Source organism: Meles meles, chromosome 4, assembly GCF_922984935.1.
Source record: "Meles meles chromosome 4, mMelMel3.1 paternal haplotype, whole genome shotgun sequence".
NCBI classification, from domain to species: Eukaryota; Metazoa; Chordata; class Mammalia; order Carnivora; family Mustelidae; genus Meles; species Meles meles.
The window spans coordinates 39,269,241-39,287,136 of record NC_060069.1 but is presented as its reverse complement, the minus strand read 5'-3'; the positions used below and the strand labels follow the sequence as shown (position 1 = coordinate 39,287,136).

Below are 17,896 nucleotides of genomic sequence, written 5' to 3'. Positions count from 1 at the left end.
ATTCTGATACCCTGTGTCTTTTGATTGGGGCATTTAGCCCATTAACATTCAGGGTAACTATTGAGAGATATGAATTTAGTGCCATTAGTAGCCTGTAAGGTGACTGTTACTGTATATTGTCTCTGTACCTTTCTGATCTACTACTTTTAGGCTCTCTCTTAAGCAAATGGATCTTAAAAGCTAATGAATTAAAATAAAATCATCAAGATTTCACTTCCACTTGTGACTGAGATGGCATAATAGAAATGAATTTACCCTACTACCTAAGAAAACAAACAACAGGCAAATTACGAAATAATAGACTGTTTTTGTTTGTTTGTTTTTTGTTTTTTTAGTATTTGTTTCATGTTTTTTATTTTCTGAAGAAATAAAACAGAACTAGTTGCATTTGAAACCCCACCTTTACGACCCCTACCCCCCTGCCCCTGCCTCCCTGATACTATTCCCCTCCCTCTGTTAGGGAGTTTTCAGGAAAGTGGACTTAATGAAAGAAAGTGACTCCTAAGGAAAAGGAATGAATAAGATGAACCTAACATTTTCTCTAACTCATAGCATCGAGAGGGTTCCAGACTGTGGCTCAGTGGGGAGTGTCCTAGCCAAGCTGAGTTGAAGAGATAGAGGTGAGGGTCTGGGGAGAACAAAACAGAGTTCATAAGACAAAACATCAAAGGAAAGAGCTGAGAGAGAGCCCCAGAGATCACAAAGTCTCCTTTAAGTATTTGGTAGAGTACTGATTGGCACGTACATGGAAGGAAACTATCCAATGTTAGAACAATAATCCAAAAAATGAAAAGGCACAGTACCAGAAATTCACACAGAGCCAAGAATATTGCCTAACTCCAGCAGCCAAAGTGGAAAACCTCATGAATAATGGAACATTGGGTAGAGTACCCAGAAAGTTTTTATCTCAGTACTGAGGGATATTTAGCACTAGACTGAGTGCTATTCTGGACCATCCAAACAAAATAAAAGCAGAACCCAAAGGGAGCAAATTATTTCTGAGTAACTGCTCTGGTTTTTGAAACTGCCTTTATCTTAAAAACCTTTATTGTAAGGTATACAAAGTCAGGAAGTTCAGCAGAAATGGTTATATTTTGATCTGGCTTTAAAGAAATGAGAAAATCCCACTTATGCCATCATCCCATCTTTGCTTTGATCTTTTTTTCTCTTTAGTAATACAAAGTGATAGTTTCTTACAGTTACTACAAACTAAAGATTATTCAGTTAGGATCTACGATCATAACGATGCTATAGAACATACCAAGATCAATAGGTGGCTTGGTTTTACAAAATGTTACTGGTATTTTAGTTTTGGTCAGAACCATTACCAATCTGATACAGTTTTACTTAATCATTGATTGTATGTGATTTGTATATGGAACTTGAAAATCTCTAACCAGAAGAAAACTCCAAAATATTTTTAGGAATATACAAATATATAGCATCCAACAAGATAAAATTCATACAAGTATCAGGCCTGCAAACATGCAGAAAACAGGACCAATAAGGAGAAAAATCAATTGCTCAAGACTGACATATATGTTAGTTAATAGGACATTAGGATAGTTACTATAACTGTATTCCATGTTTTCAAAAAGTTGAATAGAGACCTATATAAACCCGGAATGAACTTTTAGATATGAAAACTACAAACTAGATATGAAATAGGACTGGCAGGAAATTAACATTGGAGATTAGTGAACCTGAAGACATAGCAATAAAAATAATCCAAAATGAAACAAAAGGAATCAAGAAAGAAAAACACATCAGTGAATCAGTAATATATAGGACTATTTCAAATAACTTTATATAAGCATAATTAGAGTACCTAAAGAAGGTTGTGGAGTCAGAAGGAAATATTTGAAGAAACAGCATCTAAAAATTTTCCAAATTTGATGGAAACTATAATTTTGCAGATTCATAAAGCTCATGAAACCTCCAAGGACAGTAAAATAAGACACCAAGGTACATTGAAATCAAAGAAGTAAAGCTGGTGATAAAGAGAAAATCTTAAAAGCAGTCAGAGGAAAAAGACTCCATATACAGAGGAATGAAGATAAGAATGACAGCAACTTTCTTGTCAGACACAATACAAAGAAATACAAATACAAAGTGACATCTTTAAAATACTGAAAGAAAATAACTGTCAAACCTAGAATTTTATAACCAGTGGAAATATGTTTCAGAAACAAAGGCAAGATACTTTTTTCAGAAATCACCAGGAGATCCACAGGACAAGAAAAGTTTAAGGAAGTCCTTCAACCAGAAGGAAAGTAGATCTACCCAAAGTATTGAAGGATATCACAAGTCGTAGTCATATAATTAACTATAAGAGATTATTTTTCTTATGATAATGTAATATAATATTTGATTACACAAAAACAATGTATTTGGGAGTTTGTTAACGTATGTGTTAGTAAAATATATTACAACAATAACATAAATGCTGGAAGAAAAGAAATGAAAACATAATGTTATAAGCTCTTACAACATAAATAGTTTTCCCTGGCTATCTGAAAGTTCACTTTGTGCCTCTTCGCTTTTACAAAAGACCTGCATTACTACCTGTTTTTGCTAACCAAAAGAAGTTCAAAGATGATTTTCACTTCTACAAAATGGTAATTGCTTCTTCACTTTATGCCATTTTGGCTTACAAAAGGTTTCACAGGAACACTGTACTTTTGGATAGTGGGGGTGCCTGTATATGAAGTAGTATATCACTTGAAGGTAGACTTGTTGAAAAGATAATATGCTGTGAACCCTAACGCAACCAATAAAATAATAAGACAAAGAGTTATAGCTAATAAGCCAAGAAAGGTAGTAAAAACAAACCATAAAGTAATACTTATTACTTATTATTTAAAAAAAAGAGAAAAGAAAGTGAATAAAGGACAATGGAACAAGTAGTCATCAAGAAACCTATCTATATTAGATATAAACGCTTGGCAACCTCCAGTTAAAAAGAGGAGAGTGGCAGATTGGATGAAAAAATAGGAACCAACTACATGTAGCCTTCTGGAAATGCACCTTAAATATAAAAACACCTAAATGGGTTAAAAGTAAAAGTATGAAAAAAGATACACCATGCTAACCTTAGTCAAAAGAATGCTGGAGTGTCAATATTAATATCAGAAAAAGTAAGTTTCAGAGCAAAGAATATTACTTGTGTGTTATTTCATAGTAAAAATCAGTTCATTAAGAAAGCATGTTTATTGCTTAAGATACAAAGAGAAAATTGATAGGCTTGCAAGGAGGAATAGACAAATCTACAAGTAAGGCGAAAGATGTCAATACCCATCTCTTGATAATGGGTAGAATAAGTAGATAAAAAGTTATTATGACTACCTAAGATTTGAACACTATCAACCAACTTGACCTGATTGACATATTTTGGACCACTCTGCAAAACAATAGTGGGAGGCACATTATTTTAAAATGCAAATGGAACATTTACAAAGATAGGCCATTTTGGGGGCCATGAAATAAGTTTCAATAAATGTATAAGGATTTAAGTCATACAAAGTTTGTTCTCTAACCTCAATGGAATTAAATAAAAAATTAATACCAAGAAGACCGCTGAAAAATATGTGGAAAATAATACATACCTAAATAACCCAAAGGATAAGGAAGAAATAAAAAAAACTAAGTTAGAAGTTGTTTTTGAATAGATGGAAATGGGGGCACCTGGGTGACTCAGTTAAGGGTCTGCCTTCTGCTCAGATCATCCCTGGAGTCCTGGGATGGAGCCCCCATCAGGCTTCCTGCTCAGCGGGGACTCTGCTTCTCCCTCTGCTCCTCCCCCCAGCTCTTTTTCTCTTTTTGTCTCAAATTAATTAATTAAATCTTTTAAAAATTAAAAAAAAAAACAAGTAGATGGAAAGGAAAACAGCATATCCAAATTTCTGGGATGAATCTAAATTAAAGCAGTACTTAATAGGAAAATTTTTAAAAGATATTATTTATTTATTAGAGAGTGAAAACAAGCAGGTGGAGAGGCAGAGGGAGAAGGAAAAATAGAATCACTGTTGAGCAGGGAGCCTGACACGGGGCTTGATCCCAGGATCCTGGAATCATGACCTGAGCTTAAGGCAGATGCTTAATCAACTGAGCCACCCAGGCATCTCTTAATGGAAAAATTTTATCACTAAATACCAACACAGGTTTTCCCTACTACCTGAAAGTAAAGCATTCATATAAAACCTTTTCTAAGCCAAAATGGCATTAAAGCAAAGAAACAGCATGAATTTATATGAAAAAATTGGGGGCATGCTAAGACCCAAAAAATAACCTCCCAGGCTTTTCTGATACTTTAAGACATATCTGGTAACGGATGCACAGAATAAATTGAGATAAACCACAGATGCTCATAAGCAGTTCAAAATGATGGCATCTTGAAGCTGAGATACTAAGTGCCGTGCCCAGGGAAGGAGCTTGATGGTGCCACTCTGGCTTCTTGGGATGCACACTGCCTCTATAATAGCTCTATAATACAACAAATGCTGAATGCTATTTCCACTTTTCACCTTTTTTTGTAAAAGCAACAATCTTCAGATTTCTTTTAATTAGCAAAAAACAAGTACTGATGTAGGTATTTCATAGAAGTCAAGTGGTATAATGCAAACTTTTGAAAAGCACAGGATACCTGTATTAGAAAAAAAAAAAGTATCACATCATTACCCTCAGCTTCCACTGTAGGAAACTAAGAAGAGGGAATTAAATTCCCTCTTAAAACTCACCTGGCTGGCTCAGTTGGTGGAGTATGTGCAGTTCTTGACCTCAGGGTTGTGAGTTCGAGTCCCATATTGGAGGTAGAGATTACTTATAAAATAAAATATTAAAATAGAAGAAAAATTTATAAAGATCAAAACAGAAATCAGTAAAATAGTGAAAACAGTAGAGAAAATCAATGAACCCATAAGCTGGTTCTTTGAGAAAGTCAGTGAAATTAAAAAATCTGTAACAAAATTGATCGGGGAGAAAAAAAAGAGAATACAACCTACCAATGTCAGGAATTAGGAGACAACACAATAAAGTCAATAGATATTAAAAAATATTAGGAGGAAATAATGTGAACAACTTTATGCTTGTTAAGGTAAGATAGACAAGTTCTTTGAAAGACTCAGACTACCCAATTTAAGAAGCAACAGAAGAAAAAAAAAAAAGCAGCAGCAGCAGTGTAGGTAATCTGAATAGCCTATAACTATGAAGAAAATGAATTTGTAGCTAAAATACTTCCCGCAAAGAAAACTCCATAATTAGACAGCTTTTTCACTGGCAAATTCTACTAAACAAATTGAAGAGAAGGAAATACTTCCCAACTCATAATGAGGTCAGCATTACTTAATAACAACCAAAGACATAATATATTAAAACCTAGCAGTATATTAAAAAGTTAATACATTTTGGCTCCTGGGTGGCTCAGTCAGTTAAGCATCTGACTTTGACTCAGGTAATGATTCCAGGGGCCTGGAACTGAGCCTCACAACAGACTCTGCTTAGCGAGGAGTCTGTTCTCCCTCTGCCCCTCCCCCTGGTCATGCTTCTCCCCTCAAATAAGTAAATAAAATCTTTTTTTAAAAAAGTTAATACATTTTGAATAAGTTGCCTTTATCCCAGGAATTCAGGGCTGGTATAACATTCTAAAGTCAAGCAATGTAATTCATATTAATAAAACAAAAAGGGGAAAACATATTATATTACTAGATACAGAAAAGCATTTGAAAAATCCATTATCCATTCCCGATTTTTCAAGAAGAAAAACTTTCAGCATAGTGCTAGTAGAAGATAGAGGAAAAGCCTACTAAATGGTAAAATGCTAAAAGCTTTCCTTATATGACTATGGACAAGACAAGGATCTTCACTCCAGTCACTTCTAATCAACATCACATTGGAGTTTCCAGCCCGTCAAGTTTCTAGCCCAGTCAAGAAGAAAAAGAAAAGCTATTTGTAAGACAGGAAGAAACAAAGCTCTCTGTATTTGGAGACAACATTGTCATCTCTGTAGAAAAACCAACAGAATGTGCAAGGAAACTACTAAAACTAGTAAGTGAGTATAGCAAGGGTAGTAGGATATAAAATCTGTATAAAAATATGAATTGAAGTTTTATGTCATCAATTGATACTCAGAAATTGAAATTTTAAGATAATTCAACTTAAAATAGCATAAAAATATGGACTATGTAGGATTAAATCTGACAATAGATGGCAAAGACCTATTCACTTAAAACTATAAGATACTGGGGCGCCTGGGTGGCTCAGTGGGTTAAGCCGCTGCCTTCGGCTCAGGTCATGATCTCAGGGTCCTGGGATCGAGCCCCGCATCGGGCTCTCTGCTCAGCAGGAAGCCTGCTTCCTCCTCTCTCTCTCTGCCTGCCTCTCTGCCTACTTATGATCTCTCTCTGTGTGTCAAATAAATAAATAAAATCTTTTAAAAAAAAACCAAACTATAAGATACTGCTGAGAGGAATTAAAGGATATGTAAGTAAATGGAAAGATATACTATGTTGCTAGATGAGTGGTTCGTTATTAAGATCTCAGTTCTTTCTAAATTGATATATATTTTAAATACAGTCCCACTCAAAATCCTATTTTTGTAGAACTTGACATACTGATTTCTATAATTCATATGAAAATAAAATAAAATAGTCTAACTAACTTTGAAAATGAAAAAAGCTGGAGAGCTAACACTACCCAATCTTAAGACTTTATAAAGCCAGTATAATTAGGACAATGAGGGACACCTGGGTGGCTCAGTCCGTTAAGCATCTGTCTTTGGCTCAGGTCATGATCCCAGGGTCCTGGGTCTCCTTGCACTGCACTGGTCTCCTTGCTCAGCAGGGAGTCTGTCTCTTCCTCTGCCTGTCTTTTCCCTTGCTTGTGTGTTCTCTCTCTGACAAAAAAATAAATAAAATCTTTTAAAAATTAAGACAATGAGGTGTTGATGCAAAAATATGCAAATACATCTATAGAACAGAATAGAATCCAGAAATAGACTTGAACATATATGAAGAACTGATTTTCAAGATGTGTAAAGGTCATTCAGTGGGAAAAGGATAGTCTTTTTAGGAATGATGTAACAGTTGTCTATCAATATTTAAAGAAAAGAGGGGCCCCTGGGTGGCTCAGTGGGTTAAGCCTCTGCCTTCGGCTCAGGTCATGATCTCAGGGTTCTGGGATCAAGCCCCACATTGGGCTCTCTGTTCGGCAGGGAGCCTGCTTCCCCCTCTCTCTCTGCCTGCCTCTCTGCCTACTTGTGATCTCTGTCAAATAAATAAATAAAATCTTTAAAAAATATATTTAAAGAAAAGAATGTTGATCAATACTTATTAAACAATAAAAAATTAATTCAAAATGGATAATAAACCTAAATGTAAAATCTAAACTTCAAAACTTGTTGAAGAAAAACAGTAGAAAGCCATTATGACCTTGGATTGCATAAACTTTCTTAAATTCTTAGCTATGACACCAAGTAAAAGTAAAATCCATGAAAGAAGAAATTGATTAGTTAGACTTCATCAAAATTTTAAGCCTGCTCTTCAAAAGACACTTTAAGAAGTGAAAAAGACAAAACACAATGGCAGAAAATATTTGGAAAGCGTGTCTCTCAAGTGTTTTTATCTGGAATATAAAAAAACTCTCAAAATTTTTTTAAAATGCCCCGTGTGGAAAAAAAAGCAAAAGATTTGAACAGACACTTCATGTATGGCAAATAAGCACACAGAAAGGTATGCCTGGGTGGATTTGTCAGTTAAGTGTCTATCCAGCTCAGGTCATGATCCCAGGGTCCTGAAATCAAGTCCCACATCAGGTTCCTTGCTTGGCAGGAAGCCTACTTCTCCCTCTGCCTCTGTCTGCTGCTCCCCCTGCTCATGCTCTCTCTGACAAATAAATACATAAATTCTTTAAACATACACACACACACACACACACAAAGATGTTCAGCAGCATTAGTCATTAGGGTGATACCATTATACGCTTGGGATTTTGGGGGGGGGGTTGTTGGTTTTTTTTTTTTAAAGATTTTATTTATTTATTTGAGAGAGAGAGAGAATGAGAGAGCATGAGAGGAGGGAGGTCAGCGGGAGAAACAGACTCCCTGCCAAGCAGGGAGCCCAATGTGGGACTCCATCCCGGGACTCCAGGATCAGGACCTGAGCCAAAGGCAATCACTCAGCCAAATGAGCCATCCAGGCGCCCACCTCTATACACTTGTTAAATGGCTAAAATTTAATACATTGACCCAAGTGTTGACAAGAATATGGAGGAATCAAACGCTGCTAGTGGGAGCGATAAAATTGTACAATCATTTTGGAAAGTAGTTTGACATTTTCTTACAAGCGTGTACCTACCATATTATCTATCTGTTCCGCTTCTATGTATTTGCTCGAGAAAAATGAAACCATATGTCCATACAAAGACTTGTATACAAATGTTAATAGCAGTTTTATCTATAATAGCCAATGACTAGAAACAGCTCCAGTGTCCATTACGGGTGAACGAACTATATGGTATATCCAATACAATAGGCTACTACTCAGCAGGAAAAAAAAAGGAATGAACCATTCACTCATTCATGTTCATAACATGTGACAGTACAGGTGAATATCAAAATAATTGTGCTGAGTGAAAGAAGTCAGGCAAAAAAATACATACTGTATGATTCCATTTGTATAAAGTTCTAGAAAATGTGAATTAATTTATAGTGACAGAAAGTAGATCAATTGCTAAAATTTAATTCAGCTCAGCTATTAATGAAGGAACCAGTAAGATGTTTATATACGTTCAAAGGAGAATTTGAGGAGGGGAGATTTATAGAGTGGTTTGTCAAAGGAATATAAAAAAGAATTTGCTAATAGCTAAAAAAACAATAAATTGTAACCTTTACAGTTACTTTTTCTACTGGCTAAAATCTATTTGTATTATTGAATAAGAATCTATTTGCATTGCTCTCAGAAAAGAATCATTGTTACTTGTTTTCTATAAGCCAACCTCTACTTGCATATTCCTTACTGGAGGGGTGAGTAAAAGATATGCAGTGATTTCTTTTGATGATTTCTAAGTTCCAGATAAGTTTTCATAACATTGGTAACACAAGATGTTAGTTGTTAGTATATGGAAGAAAATACCAAAGGAAAGGTAAATTCCTTCTATATTAAGTCCATGATAATTGAATATCTGTAGAATTTTTGTCTTCATACATCATTACTGTTTTGTGATTTTCCTCTTATTGTTGAAGTTTTTGAATCATTATTTAACATTTTGTACATTTATCTTTCCTCTGCAGCAGGTTTTTCATAGGATAGGGCATTTAGCTGCTTTGTATTCCATTTTACCTAGCATAGTGCCTTAGACACAGTAGAAATTCAATAAATAGTAATTGGTTTAATGAGATGTATTCTTGGAACTAAGCTGTATCTTTAAAAAATGTGTTACCTTCTTGCACACTGGCACAGTTAGGCATCAAGTTGCTAGAATTTTTACGTTTAATTTTTTTATGTTACCTCTGCATCCATCAGTAATGGTATATTCTTTCTATTTTGTCTATTAGTGGTGACCTACTCCGAATAGAAGGAAAAACTCTGCATTCAATTTTAGATGAAGTCGTTTTTAAGCTTTTGTCAACTCCTAGCCCAGTCATAAGAAGTACTGCTACAAAGCTCTTACTGCTGATGACTGAATCCCATCAGGAAATTTTGATTTTACTGAGATTAAGTGCCTGCTACCAAGGTAGTGCATATATTCTTTCTTTCCTGGAGATTCTCAAAAAGAAATAATGGTTTTTGGAACCATTATTTCTGGTTTATGGAAAACAAAATTCCAATTTTTTTTAAAGTTTTTATTTTAATGCCAGTTGTTAACAGGCAGCGCAATATTAATTTCAGGAACATGATTTACTGGTCAAATAGTGATGGGGATTCCTCATCTCCAGAATCAAATGTGTATACTTACTAACACCAGGCCACATTATATGGAAATTTTTAAAGATTAGAACATTACATTATGATGCATTTAGGACCCAAACTACTACATGGGCCTTCAAAACATGCTTGATGATTTGGAAGGCACTATTTATTTATTTATTTAAATTTTAAATTTTAAATTTTTTTTTTAAAGATTTTATTTATTTGACAGAGATCACAAGTAGGCAGAGAGGCAGGCAGAGAGAGAAGAGGAAGCAGGCTTCCCACTGAGCAGAGAGCCCAATGCAGGGCTCGATCCCAGGGCCCTGGGATCATGACCTGAGCCGGAGGCAGAGGCTTTAATCCACTGAGCCACCCAGGCACCCCTGGAAGGCACTAATTAGTAACTTACGTTGTATCAGTCATTACTTTGAACGTTATAATTATGTTAAGTTATAGGAATAGAGAGGGAGAGAAGGTGCGAGTAATAGAATTATTTGATATTGTGTCAGATACACATTTTTAAATTCCATAGTTAAATTTCTTCTATAGAGATACGAATGTCCAACAGACTTCATTATAAAAGAATTTCACCTGAACAATTCTTCTCCCTTTCTTTTCTCAATAGAACTTACTCAGTTTCTTCAAGATATTTTACAATCATTAATACTCAGTTTCTTCAAGATATTTTACAATCATTAATACTGCTGAGAACTTGAGTTTTAAAGAGAGTATAAAGACATGGACAGATCCGTATGGTGGCTTCCCCAATTATACACTCCAGGGACATCTTACTTTATTTATATTGAATGTATACATTATAATACATTATTCTAATGTGCTTATAAATAGTACTTTATATCATACTACTACTGTGTTTTATTTTGTGATGAAAATGCGGTATTTGTAGCACTTCTCCTATAATTGCTTAGTAACCTATTGATTTGCCCCAAATTACATATAATACTGTATATTTTTATTTAGCAATAATTTTAAGAATGACTAATAATAACCTCTTTAAATGCTTCCACAGTGTAGGCATTTACTCAATATGTTATTATCTTTTAAAAAATGTTTCAGTTTAAGATACTTATTTTCAAACAGGAAAAGAATTATCTCCACTCTTTGACTTAAAACAGTGATTCCAGGAGTGCGGGGGTGGCTCAGTCATTGAGCGTCTGCCTTTGGCTCAGGTCATGATCCCAGGGTCCTGGGGTCAAGCCCTGCCTCAGGCTCCCTGCTCAGCGGGAAACCTGCTTTTACCTCTCCTGCTCCCCCGCTTGTGTTCCCTCTCTCACTGTCTCTCTTTGTCAAGTGAATAAATAGAATCTTTAAAAAAAAAAAAACACAAATGATTCCACTTATCTTTTTTTATTTAAAGATGCTGAATAGATTTTTGCCTCAGATCCTACATGTAGGCACATAGAAACTCTTAGGGCAGAGAAATATCCTAAAGACCTCAATCTAGAAGTCTTTGAGAAAAGGAAAAAGAAAAATCATGTGATTAATTTTGCTGTAATATTCATTTGTTTCTAAATCAGACTTTATAACCTCTAATTAATACTTATTAGATAACAAATCATATTTTATTATTAACCATTGTACCTTTGTTATTCCATTTCAGGACTCAGAAGTCTTCTAAATAAATATGAACCTGGGACAGAGTTTAGTCAAGAACTTGGACAGCTCATTGCCCTTTTAACCCCTCAGGTCTATCAGGAAGTAGAAGAACAGGTAATAAATTACAAAAAAAAAAAAGTTGCATATATGCTAACATTTCAGTAAACGTTTTAGTTTGAAAATACTAGAGACTGGTAGCCTCTTGAATCTTTTATTTGCCTCTCTTCCCCTTTCTTTATCTCCCTTCAACATTCAGAGCAGCCATAGTTTGATTGGGGAAGGAGTTTTTAAAGACCCAAGTTTTTTTTTGTTTGTTTTTTGGTTTTTTTTTTTGGCCCCTAGCTATGATGCACACTGCCAGCTCAGATCCTCTTGGCTTTGGGCTGCGTGATCCATTTTAATTTATTTATTTATTTTTTCAGCGTAATAGTATTTATTGTTTTTGCACAACACCCAGTGCTCCATGCAGTATGTGCCCTCCCTATTACCCACCACCTGGTTCCCCCAACCTCCCACCCCCGCCCCTTCAAAACCCTCAGGTTGTTTTTCAGAGTCCATAGTCTCTTATGGTTTGCCTCCCCTTCCAATTTCCCTCAACTTCCTTCTCCTCTCCATCTCCCAGTGTCCTCCATGTCATTTGTTATGCTCACAAATAAGTGAAACCATATGATACTTGACTCTCTCTGCTTGATAAAGACCCAAGTTTTTAACTGTAGAGCTCTTTTCCCTTTTTTTTCCAGCCTGTTCAAAGAGTTTTTCATTCCCTTGAATGCTTGAATAAGTGAGGCCCAGTATGAGAAGTCAAACAAAGAGGATGAAGCATAAAATAAGCAGAACTATAAAATCCTGATAAAAAGAGTGGAAGGGATATTAAGGAGAATTCAGAGCTAATCAAACTATCTTGAATACATTTTAGATATTGTCTGACAGCCTAATGTATCTCCTTTGGGAGATCAAGTTTAATATTCTTAGACGTTACCTGTCCTAGACCTATGAAATTGTTGCCTCTTGCCCAGTTTATTAGAGATAGAGATTAATACTTGTGCAGGCCTGATATTTTAGGTTGTTAACTTCTAAAAAAGACTTTCATGGAGATGTCTCGAAATTAATTCTGGCCTTTAATTTCAGAAACTACATCAAGCGGCTTGCTTGATTCAAGCTTATTGGAAGGGTTTCCAAACTAGAAAGAGATTAAAGAAGCTTCCTTCTGCTGTGATTACTTTGCAGAGGAGTTTCAGGTAAAAAGTTTCGGTGAGAGGAATCATGATCTCAGAGTATAGCTGTATCTTATAGTATTGCAGAGTAAAAACTTAGGAAGTCCCCCCCCCCCCCCCAGTTTTCTAGTATGTTTCTCTTAATCTTTTTTTAATTGAAGTATAGTTCACATACAATATTATGTTAGTTGTACAACAGTGATTCATCATTTATATACATTGTGAAATGACTATCACATCAGGATAAGTCTAGTTATCAACTGTCAGCACACAAATATATTACAGTATGTTTGACTATATTCCCTATGCTCTACTTTACATCCTGTGACTTATTTCATAACTGGAAGTTTGTACTTCTTTTCACCTATTTTATCCATCTCCCTACTCCTCTCCCCTCTAGCAACCATGAGCAGGAGGGGCAGAGGAAGAGGGATGTCAAGCAGATTCCATGTTGAGTGTGGAGCCTGATGCAGGGCTCAATCTCATAATCCTGAGATCACGACCTGAACCGAAACCAAGAGTCAGAAGCTTAACCAACTGCACCACCCACGTCTCCCTTTGTTTTGTTTTTTAGATTCTCCATATAAATGTAGAATCATATGGCATTTGGTTTTCTCTGACTTAATTTCACTTAGCATAATTCCCTCTAGGTCGATCCATATTACCACAAATGGTAAGATTTCATTCTTTTTTTATGGCTGAGTAACATTCCATTTTATTTATATACTACATCTTCTTTATCCATATATTGATGGACACTTAGGTTGCTTCCATATCTTGGCTATTATAAATAATGCTGGAGTGGAGATGGTGTGCATATATCTTTTTGAATTAGTATTTTCATTTTCTTTGGATAAATATACATAAATAGATTTGCTGGATTGTAAGGTATTTCTATTTTTAATTTTTTTAGGAACTTCCACTCTGTTTTCCATAGTGGCTACACCAAATTACATTTTCACCAGCATTGCATTTAGGTTGCCTTTTTTTCACATCCTTGCCAAAGTTTTTTATTTCTTGTCTTTTTTATATTAGCTGTTCTGACAGGTGTGAGGTGGTAACTCATTGTGGTTTTGATTTGCATTTCCCTTGATGATGAGTGATGTTGAACATTTTTTTCATGTGTCTGCTGGCCAGCTGTATATGCTTCTTGGAAAAATGGGTATTCAGGTTCTCTACCCATTTTTTAATTGAACTGTTTGTGGCATCTTTGGTGTTGAATTCTAGGAGTTTTTTATATCTTTTGGATATTAACCTCTTATGGGAGGTAGCATTTGCAGATATCTTTCCTATTCTGTAGCTTGCCTTTTTGTTTTGTGGATATTATATTACTGTGTATAAAAGCTTTTTAGTTTGACATACACCTGGTAGTTTATTTTTGCTTTTGGTGTCATGTCTGAGGAGACAGATCCAAAAAGTCTTGCTAAGACTGATATCTAAGAGTTTACTGCCAGTGTTTTGTTTTAGGAGTTTTGTGGTTTCATGTCTTACATTTAGGTCTTTAATCCATTTGGAGTTCATTTTTGTGTATAAAAAGTGGTCCAGTTTATTCATTTGCATGTCCAATTTTCCCAACATCATTTGTTGAAGAGACTATCTTTGTATATTCTTGCCTCCTTTGTCATAGATTATTGAACATATGTGGGTTTATTTCTGGGCTTTATATTCTGTTCCACAGGTCTAAATATATTTGAGCCAGCACCATACTGTTTGGATTATTATAGCTTTTGTAGTATAGTTTGAAATCTGGGAATGTGATCCTCCAGCTTTGTTCTTTCTCAAGATTGGTTTGGCTATTAAAAAGTCTTATGTGGTTCCATACAAATTTTAGGATTCATTTGTACTAGTTCTATTAAAAACGCCAATGTAGGTTTGAATCTGTAGGTTACGTTGAGTAGTATGGACATTTTAACAATATAAATCTTCAAATCCATGAGCACAGTATATCTTTTCACTTATTTGTGTCATCTTTGATTTCTTTCATCAGTGTCTCAAAGTTTTCAGAGTACAGGTCTTTCACTTCCTTGGTTAAGTTTATTCCTGTATTTTATTCTCTTGATATGATTGTAAATGGGATTGTTTTCTTAATTTCTCTTTCTGCTACTTCATTATTAGTATATAGAAATACCAACAGATTTCTGTCAATTTTATATCCTGCAAATTTACTGAAATCATTTATTCTAATAGCTTTTTGGTAGAATCTTTAGGTTTTTCTAACTGGGTGTTATATGCAACTGATGAACTATTGAACACTACATCTGAAACTGATGATGTACTGTATGTTGGCTAATTGAATTTAAATTAAAAAAAACTAAAGGGTTTTCTATATATAGTATTATTTTATGAGGAAACAGTGATAGTTTACTTCTTCCTTTCCATTTTAGATTCCTCTTATTTCTTTTTCTTATTTAATTACTGTGACCAGGATTTCCAGAACCATGTTGAGTAAACCGGCAAGAGTGGACATCCATGTCTTGTTCCTGATCATGGAGGAGAAACTCTCAGTTTTTCACCATTGAATATGATGTTAGCTATGGGTTTGTCAGATATACCCTGTATTATTTGGAGATATCTTCCTCCTATACATACTTTATTGAGAGTTTTTACCATAAATGACTGTTGAATTTTGCCAGATGCTTTTTCTGCATCTATTGAAATGATCATATGATTTTTTCCTTTGTTAATGTAGTGTATGATGTTCATCGATTTGTGAATATTGAACCATCCTTGCATCCCTGGAATAAATCCCACTTGATCATGGTATATGATCCTTTTAACGTATTGTTTAATTCAGTTTGCTAGTATTCTGTTGAGGAATTTTGCATCTATGTTTATCAGGGTTACTGGCCTGTAATTTCTTTTTTTGTAGTGTTTTTGTTTTTGATACCAAAATAATGCTGACCTTGTGGAATGAATTTGGAAGTATTCCTTTCTCTAAATTTTTTAGAGTAGTTTGAGAAGAGTAGATATTAACTCTTTAAATGTTTGGTAGAATTCACGTGGGAACCCACTGATCCTGGACTTTTGTTTCTCAAGAGCTTTTTGATTACTCATTCAATATCATTATTAGTAATTAGTGTGCTAAGATTTTGTTTCTTCCTGACTCATTCTTGTAAGATTGCATATTTCATTTCTTCTAGGTTGTCCAATTTCTTGGCATGTAATTTTTCATAGTAGTCTCTTATAATCCTATGTATTTCTGTGGTGTTAGTTTTTTGGTTTTTTTTTTAAAGATTTTATTTATTTATTTGACAGACAGAGGTCACAAGTAGGCAGAGAGGCAGGCAGAGAGAGAGAGGAGGAAGCAGGCTCCCTGCTGAGCAGAGAGCCCGATGCGGGGGTCGATCCCAGGACCCTGAGACCATGACCCGAGCCGAAGGCAGAGGCTTTAACCCACTGAGCCACCCAGGTGCCCCTGTGGTGTTAGTTTTAACCTCTCTTTGGTCTCTAATTTTATTTGGGCATCTCTCTTTTTTTCCTTGATGAATTTGGCTAAAGGTTGATTAATTTTGTTTATATTTTCAGAGAAGCAGTTTTTAGTTTCATTGATCTTTTTTATTTTTTTTTTTTTACTCTTTTATTTATTTCAACTCTTGTCTTTAGAATATTTTCTTCGATTAACCGTGGGCTTTTTCTTTTTCTAGTTCTTTTAGGTATAAGATTACATGATTGTAGATTTTTCTTATTTTTTGAGGTAGGCTTATATTGCTCTAAACTTTCTTCTTGAAACTGCTTTTGCTGCATCCCATGGATTTTGGAATGTTTCCATTTTTATTTGTGTTAAGGTAATTTTTAATTTACTCTTTGATTTCTTTGTTGACACACTGGTTATTTAATAGCATGTTGTTTAGCCTCCATATGTTTGTGTTTTTTCTGTTGTTTTTTTTTTTCCTTGTAATTGACTTCTAGTTTTTTACCAATGTAGTTGGGAAGATGTTTGATATGGTTTCAGTGTTAAATTTATTGAGATTTGTTTTGTGGTCTAACATGTGAGCTCTTCTCAAGAATATTCCATGTGCAATTGAAAATAATATGTAGTTTGCTGTTTGGGGATGGAATGATCTGTATATGTTAAATCCCTCTGGTCTAATGTGTTGTTTAAGTTCACTTTTTCCTTATTGATTTTCTGTCTGGATGATCTATTCATTGGCGTAAGTGGGTTATTAATGTCCCTGCTCTTGCATTACTGTCATTTACTCCCTTTACATTTTGTTAATATTTGCTTTATATATTTAGTTGCTTCTACATTGGGTGCTTATATATATTTACAACTGTTATATCCTCTTGTATTGATTTCTTCATCATTATGTAATGCCCTTATTTGTCACATTATGGTCTTTCATATAAAGTTTATTTTGTCTGATATATGTATTGCTACTCCACCTTTCTTTTCACTTCATTTGCATGGAGTATCTTTTTTCCATCCCTTTATTTTCAGCCTGTGTGTATCTTTAGGTCTGAAGTGAGTCTCATGGGCAGCATGTAGATGGGTGTTGGTTTTTTTATCTATTCAGTTGTTCTCTGTCTTTTTTTGAGCATTTAGTCCATTTACATTTCCTGTATTTATGACAGGTATGTACTAATTGCCATTTTGTTACTGTTTCCTAGTTGTTTTTGTAGTTCTGTTTTTTTCTTTTTTCTGTGATTTGATGACTTTAGTGTTATGGTTGGCTGTCTTTTTATTTTTTGTATACCTATTATAGATTTCGGGTTTGTGGTTACCATGAGGTTCGTATATAACACTCTAATTATGGTGGTCTACATTGAGTTAATGGTCAACATAAGTTTGAATACATTCTAAAACACTCCCCCATCACCATGGTTTTTTTTTGTTTATGATGTCATATTTTGTGTGCCCCATAACTAATTATTGTAGGTACAGTTCACTTTATTGCTTTTTATTTTTAAGATTATTTATTTATTTGACAGAGAGAGAGAGAGTGCAAGAGCGAGAATACAAGCAGGGAGAGTGGGATAGGGAGGAGCAGGCTTCCTGCAGAGCAGGGAGCCCGATGTGGGGCTGGATCCCAGGACCCTGGGATCATGACCTGAGCTGAAGGCAGATGCTTAATGACTGAGCCACCCAGGCACCCCTGCTTTTGTCTTCTAACCTTCATACTAGCTTTATTTTTTTTTTTAAGATTTTATTTATTTATTTGACAG

The 17,896-nt window shown here is 34.9% G+C and overlaps 1 protein-coding gene across 1 annotated transcript in view; it reads left to right on the top strand.

The window, feature by feature from the left end:
* The window catches only part of IQCB1 (IQ motif containing B1), a 69,366-nt gene that overhangs the window by 21,460 nt on the left and 30,010 nt on the right, over nt 1–17,896 (top strand). Inside the window, exons 8-10 of the mRNA XM_046001988.1 lie at nt 9,548–9,726; nt 11,524–11,633; nt 12,648–12,757. Of these exons, the coding sequence (XP_045857944.1) occupies nt 9,548–9,726; nt 11,524–11,633; nt 12,648–12,757 (399 nt within the window). The remainder of the gene's footprint in view (nt 1–9,547; nt 9,727–11,523; nt 11,634–12,647; nt 12,758–17,896) is intronic.